The sequence below is a fragment of the Coffea eugenioides genome, chromosome 11, assembly GCF_003713205.1.
Source record: "Coffea eugenioides isolate CCC68of chromosome 11, Ceug_1.0, whole genome shotgun sequence".
Taxonomy (NCBI): Eukaryota; Viridiplantae; Streptophyta; class Magnoliopsida; order Gentianales; family Rubiaceae; genus Coffea; species Coffea eugenioides.
In genome coordinates, this window is record NC_040045.1 from 49486225 (window position 1) to 49500174 (window position 13950).

The window sequence follows — 13950 nt, forward strand, 5'->3', positions numbered from 1 at the left end:
TTTAAAGTTAATTTTGAAGGAATTGAATTAGTCATAGTGATGCTGTTATTTCCATTGAATTGAATGTCATTGTGGGCGAAAGGAGAAGTGGATAGAAGAAAAAAGGGGAAATGAGGGATGCTTTCTATATTCTATAAAGAGACGCAAAATTTTAGCACTAAAAGGTGCTCAAAGTTTATATATAGAAAGAAAGATATATATATATATATATATATATATGTATATACCGTTATTAACCAAATGTAGAAGTATCTACAGTTACAAGAGGATTTTCTAACCATTCGTTGATCAATACGTTATTCCTTTTCCTCTTTCTTGATGGAGAGGTGGAATCAGGTTGACGGTGGTATTTGTTTTTCTTCGTACAAACGAGAAGTTTGCTTGAAAACCTGTTTGGGAGAAGTATTCCGGGCAGGCACGACAAAACGATTATTATTATTATTTTTTTTTTTAAAAACGACAAAACGATTAAGTCATACTGAATAGTGGTAATAAATAATGCCCTGGTCTAGCGCATATATGTATGGGACGTAAACGGCAGATCTTCAATCATTCCCGGGGCCGACTTTGAGGCGGTGGTCTTGATCTCACCATTGCCCACCACCCACCGGTGGTGTCGGTGGCCGCGGTACACGTACATTAGAGCTGCTACTACTTACGTTAACTTGGCCAAAGGAAAACCACAAAGTACCAAGGACGACTCGAGCAATTAATCTTTGCTAGGAGGTTTGCCTGCAGTTCTGTTCATTAGTTGGAGATTTGCGGCCTCTGCTTCTCAAAAAATTTCTCAAATTTTTTTGACGGTGTGAAAACAAAAGCCCACATTGCTGTTGCATGGAAAGGCACATTTTTACGGAGCAGAAAAACGTACAATTAAATCATGTATAGGAGGGAGGAGACCAAAAAGGAAAAGAAGAAAAGAGAAGGAAGTAGAAACATGGATGAATGAGGACCGATGAGTTAGTATATGACATGTGGAGAACATGCATTAGAAAGTACGTTGATTGAGGAGGGCACTAATAATGAAGCATGAGACGGCCAAGGGATGACAACGCCATAACATCGTCGCATTTGAGCAGCTGCACATGCATTTGGTAGTATACCATACTACGTTAACTCAGATACTATAATTAGTAGTAGTATACTATCAATTGAGTTTATGGTACTCGTACTTTTCTTTCCTTTCTTTCAACATTTTCTCGCGATTCAACTCTGAACTGTGCCAACCATATCCGACTGTATACTTATTGATGCAGTACAAGAGGGCTCTTCATTCCGAACGAACTCTAACGAAGAAGAAATTACCCGCAATGTCCGCTCCAGTGGGTGCTGTAACAGCATCTAATCTTCTGTTATTTACGAATCTGCATTTGTTGACGGGAGTAATATGATAGCAATTGTGTCGCACTCCTTCCGTCCTATTGAAAGTGTCATACCTTACTTTTTTTACTGTTCCAAAATGCTTGTCATGTTTGACATTTCTAACTAATTTTTGTTCTTCGCTAATGATCCATAAAGACAACTGTGACGAGATTGCTTTCTATTTTTTACTTTAACCAATACATGATTAAGGGTAAAAGTGAAATAAAAGAAAAAATTTCTTGATGAAGTGTACTATACATAAAAAAATATATATCTCCAAATATGACTAAATATATGGGACGGAGGAGCAGTGCATAGTACTGTACAATAATATCAACACAAAGAGTTTGGAAATTGGTGTTTCATTTGTTTCCAAAATCAAAAGACTGCAAACCAAAAATGAACGTCTATCTCATCCCAAAAGATAAAAGAGAAAAACAAAATTGTGAAATAGCTGAGGTATGACCAGGATTTCGCACATGAACTCACTAATTCTTGGTTAAATGTTTGGCAATCGTCATTAAGTGAAAACACCTCTAACAAAATTAAGAAGAGTAGAGGCGTGAACGAGCGATCACGCCATGTATTCAGTTGATATTTGTCCGATCATTTACTATTTACAAATGGTTATTAATTAGGAGATTATTATTCTCACCGATATTCATTAATGAAATGACAAAGGCCACATTTATGATAGTGTGAATCAAGAAATGTGACACCCTGCAAGCGTAATAAAGTATTCAAAACCAGATGAGATCGGCATGTTCGCGTTGATTCCAATTATATCGAGCTAGCTGTGTACTTATCCCCTTATTACGCCCCTAACTGATCTGCATCCTAACAGCTAATACTCCTTTATTATGAACCTTTTTTTTTATTAAAAAAAAAATTATTGTCTTTTTGTGAGAAAAAAAAAATAGTTCATCAATTTTTTTTACAATGTTGGGGTAGAGCATCGCCCCTCGTCTTTTTAAATTTCTTGTCCCAGCGGCGGAGCCATGTGTTGTTGAGGGTTGGCAATTGCCGCCCTCAATTTTGAGAAAATTATTTTTTAGGCTTACAAATGTAGAAAATTTTAAAATTGCTTCCTATTTGCCTCCTTAAAATCTATGAAGCTTTCTTTTCTAAGTACATTTACCCCAAAATCTAATAATTTCTCTTTTCTAGTGCATTGCCCCCTCCCTCCCCCCTTCCCTCGACCTCAAAATGTTAACAATTTCATTATTGTTAGCTTTCACAAGAGTGTTAAAAACATCCTTATTAATCCAAGTATAAACTTTGTTGATGTTTCTAAACACAAATTGGTAGTGATTTTTATTGCTAAATTTGAGTATAATTCGAAGTTAAAAACATATTTTACATAGGAAGAAGATGTATGTTTTGCATAGAATTTTATTTTATTTAATTCATTATTACTGCATTTTACACGCTGTCACAGATTGACCCTTCTAATCTTATTCTTAGGGTCTTGGCTTCGCCTCTAAGTCTAAGACCGAGTGAGTGTTTCGGGCAAGGACAGCGTGTAAGGCTTTGCACCCGGTCAAGCATCTTTCTTTGGCGAAGATTTTTTTTACTATTTCGAGCATATTAATGGTAAAGCGAAGCCATCACAAGGTTGAAAAGGCAAACATGTCGCAATTGCGACGGCCTTTTTCACCAGTTTCTAGTTCAGCAGTCTATTCATTCAAATTTCCGATCGATGGAGCTTTCATTATCTTCATCTACGCTCGGCCCACATGGCTCCTGGGAGCAAGCAGTCGGGTGGGTGTGTGGCAATTTTCCAGTCGTGATTGCAGTCTGCAATTAAGTCTTCAGCGTAATGTGCCAGCAAACTAGTGGAGTAAAGGCCTTTTTTTTTCTTTAAGTCCCTGGGATAAGTCTATTGATCAGAAGAGAACTTTTAGAATTCTTTTCCCTGCTGAATTCTTCAGGGTTCGAATCCTATACATGATAATTAGGGATGAGAAAGGTGTGAAGAGGGGTGAAAAGGCAAAAAAGAAAAAAAAAATGAAAAAAAGAGGTCCTTGCTGGCTCGTTGTTGTAGTTGTCCTATATTTTGTATTATGTAACCGTTTACTTGCAACAACAGTTAAATTTAATGGATTCAGATTTTAATATATCCAAGTCGTTTGATAATAAAAAATTGAGCATTTGAATTAATTAAATGGCACTGAATTTTCTAGACAAAACTTGTTCCCAAAATTAAGTGATAAATTATTCACTTATCACTTGAACGTGATATGCACTCAAATGTATTAAATTTAATATTTAACAATTCAATAACTTAATGGATTTTCATACTTCAATTTTATCAAATGCATCCTAAATCTTTATACACAAGTTTGAGCAATTAATAAGTAAATTTGGCTGAAAATTTCTTACATCATCTGTCAGTGCTTCGTTTTAAAACTGATGATTGAGTTCAAGTTTTGTGAAATGTGATCGCAGACGTAGAGGGTTTTAGAAGATCCAGTAATGATGGTGGTAGGCATATATGCCTCCGTGAATTATTATGAATTGACGATGGCCTGGAGACACGGGCTCGAAAGTAGGCTCCGGAATTTAATGTTGCACTTACTATACGGAACAAAATAAGCGATGAATCAGTTGCAATGCTCACTAACTTGTCCTTGTTTTATCAGTTGGGATTTGAGTTTTCCTTTCAAGTTAAACCAGCAATGTGGGTCTGCTTTCTCCGTACATCTTTTCTGTTGCACCTTAGTTTGGACTCCTTGAATCTGCCACCTGTTATCGGTAGAAGACTCACATGTAGTTACTCAGATTATCTCTCATCTTTTCTTCTCTGTCTTCCTTCTTTTTTTTTTTTTTTTTTGTTGGGGTTAAATTTTTCGTTCAGTTGGGTGAATTTCTGATCCTATATAAGGTTGTTGTCAGCATAATTTGTTCCTAAGCTAATGCCGCAACGATTTAGCTTAGGGATGCTCCGCAAATATCCAGCTGAAATGTTACACAGAAGACGTGACAGATCTGCTAGAACCGTCCACGACGTGGATGGCTCAACCAAATGAAATAGAGGAATTAGGAGAGCCAGAATTGGAGCATAGCGGTATTTTAATTAGAAAGTAGCATACTTACGTTGCCATGCCAGGTCCCCGGAGCAAAAGTTGACAATAACCTGCCAGTACCATTGAATTCCTTTCCACCAAAAAAAAAAAAAAAAGGGTGAATCCCTAGTATTGTTTTGATTGAATCTTTCAAATATGAATGAGAAGTTTAACACCTAATCTTTACTTGTCCATAGTTCACGAACTCTTTTCACTTTTACAATTTTTTCCTATTACCCTCCTACTCCTCCCCAGATCTTTCCTATTTCCAATCCTCGTCACGTTCAGGATTTAAACACTGAACCTGATAATGAAGAGAATTCTAAGAGTACTCCTTTGGCCACTGAGGTTATCTCAGTAGTAGTTCAGTGATCAGCGGAGAACTCTCATAATACTTATGCTGCCAAGTTCAAGTGAGTCTAATAGTTGGGGGTGGGAGTTAAAAAGAGAGAGAGAGAGAGAGACAAATTTTCACTTGACATTAGGTACTTCTTTTTTAATGTCAATTTACCTTTTTATTCTTTTTTAAAAGACTTAGAGCAGTTTTAGAACTTTTTTCTTTTTGGGCTTTACTTAAGTACAAATTATGAAAGACAGGATGATTTTGTTTGTCAACTTTGTACGCTAAATTTCCGTCGCTGGGGACGACAATGGAACTGGAAAGATTCACTCTCCTTGGACTTTACCTCACCCAGCAAAACTACAGAGGTATTCTCTGTACTCTATAGTAGTCTGTAGCGTCAATCTAGTCATCCTCCAAATTTTACTCAAATATCATCGAATCGACTGACATCAAAAGAGGGTCACATTATTAATTACGCTCAAAGTTGCTGCTGCTTAAATATCACACATTGAACTCAGAAAGTACTATTAACTCCACGGCTTTGGGCAATACCTAGCGAAGGACAGACAGAAAGGAAATAATAAGAGAGAAACACACAACCGGACTTCCAACACAAAGAAAAGAGAGAGAGAGTCTTCCTCTCTCCACTCTCCCCTTCTCATCATCTTCTTTTTCCCATAATTCATTCCGTCGCCACTTGTATTTGCTCCATACGATGTCAAGATTTTCTTCATCAGTTAGCCCTGTCAAGATTATTTCTCTCCTCCTGTGGTTCATCTCTACTGCTCCGACCGCTATCAATGCAACTACCAAAATCAACCACCTACAATTCAAGTTCAGAGAAGCACCACAATTCTACAACTCTCATGCTTGCCATCACCTAAGCTACACCGCCTGCTCAGATAATGCAGTGCACGTAGCCATGACCCTGGATGTAGCCTACCTCAGGGGATCAATGGCTGTGATTCTCTCCGTTCTTCAGCACACTTCTTGCCCGGAAAACGTAATCTTCCATTTTGTTGCTTCCGCTTCCGCAGATATTAGCCACCTGAACCTCACTATAGCCGAGTCATTTCCGTATCTTAGCTTCACAATCTATCCCTTCGATGATTCGGCCGTGGCAGGATTAATATCAACCTCAATCCGGGCTGCTTTGGATTGCCCTTTAAACTATGCGCGTAACTACCTGGCCGATCTCCTTCCTTCGTGCGTTGGAAGAGTAGTTTATCTGGATTCTGATTTAGTCCTGGTCGATGACATTGCAAAACTAGTTGCCACTCCGTTAGGTGTTCGAGCAGTTTAGCTGCACCTGAGTATTGCAATGCCAACTTTCACCTCCTACTTTACGCCTACGTTTTGGTCCAACCCTTCACTTTCTTTACGTTTGCCAAATCGTAAACCTTGCTACTTCAACACGGGAGTGATGGTGATTGATGTGGAGAGATGGAGAGCTGGAGATTACACCACAAAGATAATAGAGTGGATGGAGCTCCAGAAGAGAATGAGAATATATGAATTAGGTTCTTTGCCTCCTTTTTTGCTTGTTTTCGCCGGAAACATAGGCCCCGTGGATCATAGATGGAACCAACATGGTCTTGGAGGAGATAATTTTAGGGGCCTATGCCGGGATTTACATCCTGGCCCGGTTAGCCTACTGCATTGGAGCGGAAAGGGGAAGCCATGGGCTCGACTGGATGCCAACCGGCCATGTCCTCTTGATGCCCTTTGGGCACCTTATGATCTCTTGCAAACGCCATTTCTTCTTGAATCTTGAGGTAATCGATGATTGCATATTCTTTCTTCCTTTTTTTTTTTTTGTTTTCTGCCCATTATTTTCAGATCAAGAAATGGATCACTAGTAAATTCATTTGGTCGCGTAATTTATATTGTGTTTCCTAATTATTACAGAGGTGTTACTAGCATGTAGATTGAATCACAAGAGAAGGCAGAGATCCGTGGCTAGAGATCCTCCTCCTTTGTGAGTGAATTTTCCTACACAAATATACATATATATATATATATATATATATATATATAGTATTTCAGTTCCGTAAGTTCGCCAGCTTGCTGATGATGATGATGATGGCTGTTTGTATATTATACATGTAGTACTAGATTTCTTGAGTTTTTGGCTGTGTATACGTGCCTGCCGCCTGAGAGGCTGAGAACAGGTTTTGAGTACAGCGGAACAAACTTTAACAAAAGTAGAGACTTAGTTATCCAGAGGATCTCCTTTTGCGGCAGTTAATTACCTTGCTCGAAGTTTGTTGTCCAGAACTTGAATGTGCTATTGCCTATTGCGTTTGCTGCAAAAAAAATCCGCTGCAAAAAAAATCCACCGAGATTCCGATTCCCTCGTAGTATTGTAGGACTGAAATTTTAAGTGGTTCGCTTTGTAAATAAATATTTTCACAATGGCTATGGTAAATTTTTTGATAAAAATAAAAGATACTTTTTTTTAAAATTTATTTAAGAGAAATTCTAAACTTCATAAGAAAGTCAAATAGAATATTTTAAGAGCATACGACACATGGTGGCCGACTAACATCCTACCACCTCACTTGAGTCCTATTAATTAAAAAGACCATCCTTTTGATCATGTGCAACAAGAAACTAATCTGAATCCTTCCCTCCTTAGCCATACTTCATTTGCATTTTTGCTTCTTTCAAAGTCGATGCGATCATCTCGGTACTTATTTGAAGATCAACACCGATGACATAAGCCAAACTAGAAGAATTAAGTTCAAATGAGGCATTAGTTGGACGAGAAAATTTTTGCTTGAGCATAATATGAAGATGGAAAGTGTGGTACGATCCCGTAAGCATACATGTTATGCTTTTTGTATGATACAGTAAAGTCCAGGGGCGACTTTGGTTTTTCCAGCTATTATTATGAACACTAACCACGGGATAACTAGTGGCTGATAAATGACATGATCCGATTCCGGATAGGGATAGCTACCCTCATCTTGTTGAATTACTTGATTTTATTTCATTTGAGGCCTTTTCCCCCCTCTTTGTTTGAGGCTTGTCGAGGCAGAATAACGCCAAATATAGTTAATCTTTTGGTAAATTTTTTTTTTGTTTTTTGGATTGAATTCAATTTCGATCGCCACCAAGATTTAGGTCATGTTTTCAGAATATCACCCACTAATACTCGTCTCGTATTCACAACGGAATTCAAACACACGAACATCTATAAAAAAAAAAGTGATTCGTCTTTAATTACCAACCGATTCAAAATTAGTTGACCTATGGCTTGCCCAAATTGCTCTCATGACACTTGGCTACTACGTAAATATTTCAAGGTTCTCTCGCTGATTGTACAACTATTACAACCAACTTTACATTTTTTTTTCTTCGATTAGAGAGAATATTCTTTTAATAGCTGAATGGTACCAACGAATAATGTTCATAGATTTGATTAACTGCGTAATTTGACTTGAGAAACAAGAAAGAGACCTCCTCCAATAGCCGGACGATAAGAATTAAGTGGGAAACTTGTACGAAGACTTGAGAGTGTCGGTGCCATCCTTCTTCGGGCTGGGGGGGAGACCGGCAAATGCTTTTGTTTGAAATATTTGACGACTTCGATCTGAGAAGCACATGGGAGAACAATGAAAAGCGAGGCCTTCATCACCATGCAGCCGTCTGATTGGATTCTTAATGAGAAAAAGATTGCAGTTGATGTTCTAAGTGGGTCCTAAACTAAAGCACCCTTTGGACAAGGACGACCAATGTCAATTACTAATAATTTTTTTTTTGTGGGGTTATAAGTAGTAATGTCCTAATCAGACTTCTTTAAAGATAACGTTTACAGAATAGGCTAGTTTAGGTTATAGGAATTCTATCGTGTCGATAAAAAAAAAAAAAAGATAACGTTTACAACCCAGAAAATTGGACTGGAAATGTATGCTAGGTCATTTTTTCCTTTTTCTTTCCTTTTTGAATCAAAAGTGTTAGTACTATTACGTTCCTTTCAATTCATGTAGCTGAATATTATGGACTCATTTGAGGTTTTTGATTAATCAACTTTCTAAGCCTTAAATCTCTCAGATTTTAATTGCTAAACACCTCAATTTTTTAAATTAACACCTTTAATCACTAAGATGTAACAGCTCATGATACTTTTTTTCTCCATATATATTACGCTTGAAATTAATACTACCTTTTTTTTTAAAAAAAAAAAAAAAAAGTAAATATCTGCTTCATCCAATAAATGACTTCTTTTCTGGTATTCCAATATGAGGTTTCAACTTTCTGATATTTTAATTATTAAATACCTCAATTTTTGTAGGGGTATTACAAAGTCCAATTTGAAGACCAATATGGTTTAAGATCCAAATCACCAGTTGTTTTAATCACTCAGAAAAAACGCTCCTTGTAGATAAGACATTGAGAAAGATCAGGGCTAGAATTGGGCCGTGAATGGGTATCGGATACGACAGAAGACATTTCACGACGAAATATGAAATGGACAGATGTTGCATGGGCCTGCAGTGAGCAGACAATCTTGCGCAAAACTCAATCCAAGATTGTACCCAGGACCCACCCAAATCAATTTTGCCAAATAGAATCTGTTTGATTGATGTCTAGGGATGGCAATGGGGGCACCCGCCCCACGGGGGGCTCTCGGGGCGGGGGGTGGGGAAGTATACCCACGCCCCGTCACCCGCAAAACAAAAAAAAAAAAAAATATATATATAAATATATATAATATGTAAGTTAATTAGTTATAAACTTATGATAATGATATTATTAGTTAGATGTATTATATAATGTATATTAGTTTATGTAATATAATTGATATTATCAATTATATGAATAATTATGCATGTCTACTAATAGAATTTATTAATTAGTTATACTAAATTTACTAATACATTTATACTAAATTTCTAATTACACTTAATAGAATAACACTTTTTTTTCAAAAAAAAGTACAAACACAATAAAGAATTAGTGATTGCATTTGTACTAAAAGTGAAAACTTGACTATTTTAGTTATATTTATTTCATCATATTGGATTGTATTCAAATAACTTCTGTTTGATTGTTTTTATGAGTTTCAATTGTAAAATTACAATGAATAATAATTTGGTGATGTGTTGATATTTTAGGTACTTGATTATTTATTAAAATGTAATTATAATAAAATTTTATTAATCCCACGGGGAAAGCGAGGCAAGGCGGGGCGGAGGCGGGGGGGAGCGGGAAACGAGGGACGGGCGAAACTAATAGGCAATGGGGCGGGGGAACCCGCCCCGTTGCCATCCCTATTGATGTCAGATCAAGGGAAAATAGTGGGTCGAGCTTTTGCAGGATCAAACCTCCACAAGGGACAAAATGAGGGGATAAAAAAATCGGTTCAACATCTAAATAATCAAACCTCCAAAGTGGGGGAAAAAAATGAACTTGCAAAAGTTCCTCCAAAACAAGAGTCAGCTCTCAACATTAAAAGAACTTACATTAATTCGATCACACTTCAAAACCGCGCACTAACCGGAGAACGCAATTCTGTCATCTCTAGCTCGTTAAAGCTTCAAACTTGATGAAGATGGTGCTCATTCCTTGTTTGCCTCCACCAAGTAGTCATGACCTCTGTCGTCTCTGTTGCGCAAATATTTGTAGTATACGTACTGTAATATTATCTGCGGTTACGTCCATTAAGGCGAAGCATCCAAATGATTGATACCATGGAAAGAGGACTAGAAGTAAAAAGGATTTTTTTTTTTTTTTAAAAAAAAAAATATTTGAGATAAGGATACAAATAAGTCCAGCAACACACAGGCAACGGCATCTAGCAACCACGGCATGTTGGCCTTAATTTTGTCCCACTCCGTGTTTCTCACCAGAATACTGCATCCATTAATTAGTAAACAAATCCGACCAGTAATTAAAAGTCCTTTGTGTTTATTATTATTATCAGTATTTTTCGTTTGTGAGGAGTGCAGATTTGCTCCTCATTAACAATTATTTCAATTATTTACACACTTTACATATGCATACCTGCCCACATAAGCGGCATTTGCAATCAGCGCAAAGATAAACATCAAAGGATTTAGGCCCTGTAAAGTTTGAAAAGAAGACATCTTATGATTGAGGGAAGCTATTGAAAAAAGTGTAAAGACTTAAAAATGGAGTCAGAAAAGGTTTTTAGTGCCATACCTCCACGCTTCCTCTTTTGATCTGATAAAGCAGAACAAAGGAAAAAAAACAAAACCAATACTCAGAAGAAAACCGTCATGGAAGGCGCAAGAACTCATTTTAAACCCGATAGTAATCATCTGGGCAGAGAAGAACTTACGTTTAACCATATTTGAGGAAGTCGACCGCCCATGTATATGGCAGCCATCATCCATCCCAACCATTGCCCAACTGCATTACTTCCCATTCCGTGCTCCTGTTGTTGCCATACATAACTTCATCAACTCTTCTTATCACGAAACGAAACAAAGCATGTGAACTCCAAGCAAGGAGGAGGAGTTGAAATTTCAGCTAAAAAAAATCATAGAGTACTTGTAATAGTTTCCTCCCACTGAATCCAATGGATGCTTGCATCATAGCCTTGGTTTGTGTAGGCATGCTCATCGACGTCGCTACAAAAGCACCATAACCAGCCTGCGAATAAGTCATGTTTTGCAGTCAAACAAATTTGGCGTTAGTGTTAAGTAACACAACAATTTCTGAATGGTTATGTGCTAATCTCGAGGTAATATGCCTTTTATCCCCTTTGTTGAGGAGGTTATTTGCGCTTTTAAAATTATTTTCGTTCCAAACCGAGCCGTTTTCATGGTCACCCAGTTTCAAGTTTTAGTGGCAGATTGCGAGTGAGTTCAAACAAAGTCAAAGGAAAGGAGAAATCTGGTAAAAGCATTAATCAAGATAGGATGTCATTTCGCACTAACAATGAATGAAGAGAACATTCCAGGAAGAGTGAGTGCGTGCTTTATCATTTACGACGAGACACTTACGGATCGGGGGAGGATGGGTCTGCTCGTAGCGCTCTGGGTTGCCTCATCCTCTGACGAAGAGCCATCCTCCAGGCCGATAGCTGAAGGACCACTTCTCACTGGCCATATCGACGAACGAATGGGAGGAGTGGCGCTGCCTGCCAAAGATCTGGCTGACCTGCAGAACCTCCGTCGAATACGTATAAGTGCACAATTGCATCTACCATTTTTTTTTAAATATTATATATAATTTATTTGTTTTCATCACAGAAGCTAGCTATCAATGACTACTACTGGGTATCATACAAACCTTGTCAAAAGGATAAAGAAATAAATACATCAAATGCATTCAGAAGAAGACAAATACGCACGTGTAGTAGTAATCTCTACGCTGAGGAGTTTTGGTAGCGGCGGTAGGTATCGGAATTCCTGAATCGGTCGACCTCTGTCTCTGCTTATGCGGCCTCAGAGGCTTTTTCAAGTCTTCATGACTCTGATGCACCATGAGAAATACTAAATATTAATGCAGTAAATCATATATCACGTTGTAGTATTGAAAAAAAGAAGAAGAAGAAGAAGCAAGTATAAATATGCAGCACAAGCTGGTACTGTTCCATTAGGAGAAAAAAAAAGAAAAAAAACCAATTGGATATAAGGTACCTCTTGTCTAGAGGTACTGTTCCTTCGAGATTTCCACCACCCGTATATGTGATCATAGTACAAGCTCTGCAATACTAATAGCACAGTAGTCGTCGAATAAAGCTGCCCCCAGCAAATTTTGACGACAAAAAAAAAAAAAGAGTATCTAATCAGTTCAACTTCAAGATGGTGGTGAGTTGTGACGGCACACATATAAACACTAATCTGTACATTTAACACTACTTACCAGAGCGGTGTAAAATTGTGTTGGCAACTGCGCCATCAAGAAAATGAATGGTCAGTGAGTGAGGGAGAGAGACGACAGATACGATTTTCAACCAGAGACATAAATGCTGATCTTTGCTGTATAAGAACCGCACCCCAGTTTTCTTTCTTCTTGGTCTTTGTTTTTATATTTTATCATATAAACAATTATACTACATGGAGTAATAAATAGTAATCCTAAAAGCAAGGGCAAACAAGAGCCTTACCGTTGCAGGTTCGAGAAGGCATCCGAATAGATTAAATATGTCACTGCATCAAGAAAGAAAAAAATACAGAATGGTTATACGGGCATCGATTTTAACGATTCAGATCGCCGTCTTTTAAGTGAAAATCTCCTCCAATACGTGAAGAAGCTCGATCATGTCTGATTCAAAACGGAAGACAATGATACATACCCGGCAACCCATGTGAAAAGAAACAATGGAGAAATGCCATGGCTGGACTTGGTGCGGAAGTTGGTGACGATTTGAGGGATTTCGGCCACTCCCCAACAGAGGAGGCTAACAAGGCCCAATGCGAAAGACAAATCATCTCTGAAGTTGCATAGGCAATCCTTGAAGTACCTGTTAACCCATCCAACGCATGGTTTTTGCTCTTTTACACAGTAAGAAATTGATTTCTGCACTAAACCCTTCATATTTTTCTCCTGTATCTCGTTAGTGTTTGTTGTCGAGTGATATGACGAGAACGGCATGTAGCAGGCAGGACTAAATAAGGACTCCCATCTCGTTCACCTTAAATCGCAGGGCAAATGCTGCTGAGATATCAGTATCTCTGTTTTGACCCTTCTACCCTAGACCGTGCCCGTCCAAACTCCTCCTCCCTCTTTTTAACCTAATAACTATACATGGCATCATATCAAATATACTTTTTTATTTTGCGTCAGTTAGTCCGTCAAATTCGAGTGATTTATTATTCTAAAAGTGAGGATACGTTGGAGAATATGGATGTTGAATCAGTCATCGAAGATCTTGTAGTCTCTCTTTTTTGGAAAATTCAAGAATTGGAAAGCCATAAAGTGCGAATGATTCTTTCAATTTACATATTCATATTTCAACATACGAGAATCATCTCATTAACTTCAGCTTTAGATGTTCAAGAGTTTTAGAAATTCATCAGCCTACGATCATAACAGCAGGGAAGAGGACAAAAATACAAGGAAAAAAGAAGGGGGGAAAAATCGCCTACTTTTATAGTTGAGGAATTGGCGCCTCCAAGTTCGAATCAACCGGGAAGAATCAAGCCAAAAACACACAATCTCCTTGGTGGGGTGTGTCTATATATCTCTTAGATTTGATAAATC

The 13950-nt window shown here is 37.8% G+C and overlaps 1 protein-coding gene and 1 pseudogene across 1 annotated transcript; one reads left to right on the forward strand and one right to left on the reverse strand.

Annotated features, from left to right (window-relative positions):
- The first annotated feature begins 5333 nt into the window (after positions 1-5333).
- Positions 5334-7106, forward strand: LOC113753144 (annotated as a pseudogene).
- A 3011-nt stretch (positions 7107-10117) lies between these two features.
- Positions 10118-13384, reverse strand: LOC113753556 (lysosomal amino acid transporter 1 homolog). Its single transcript, XM_027297737.1, has 12 exons — positions 13043-13384; positions 12854-12896; positions 12610-12636; positions 12384-12485; positions 12095-12216; positions 11745-11901; positions 11290-11391; positions 11078-11173; positions 10939-10959; positions 10780-10838; positions 10539-10629; positions 10118-10421 (listed from the first exon to the last, which is right to left on the reverse strand). Exons 1-12 carry the CDS (start codon positions 13339-13341, stop codon positions 10335-10337), a joined length of 1206 nt encoding a protein of 401 aa, XP_027153538.1. The 5' UTR covers positions 13342-13384; the 3' UTR covers positions 10118-10334.
- Between the last annotated feature and the right edge of the window lie 566 nt (positions 13385-13950).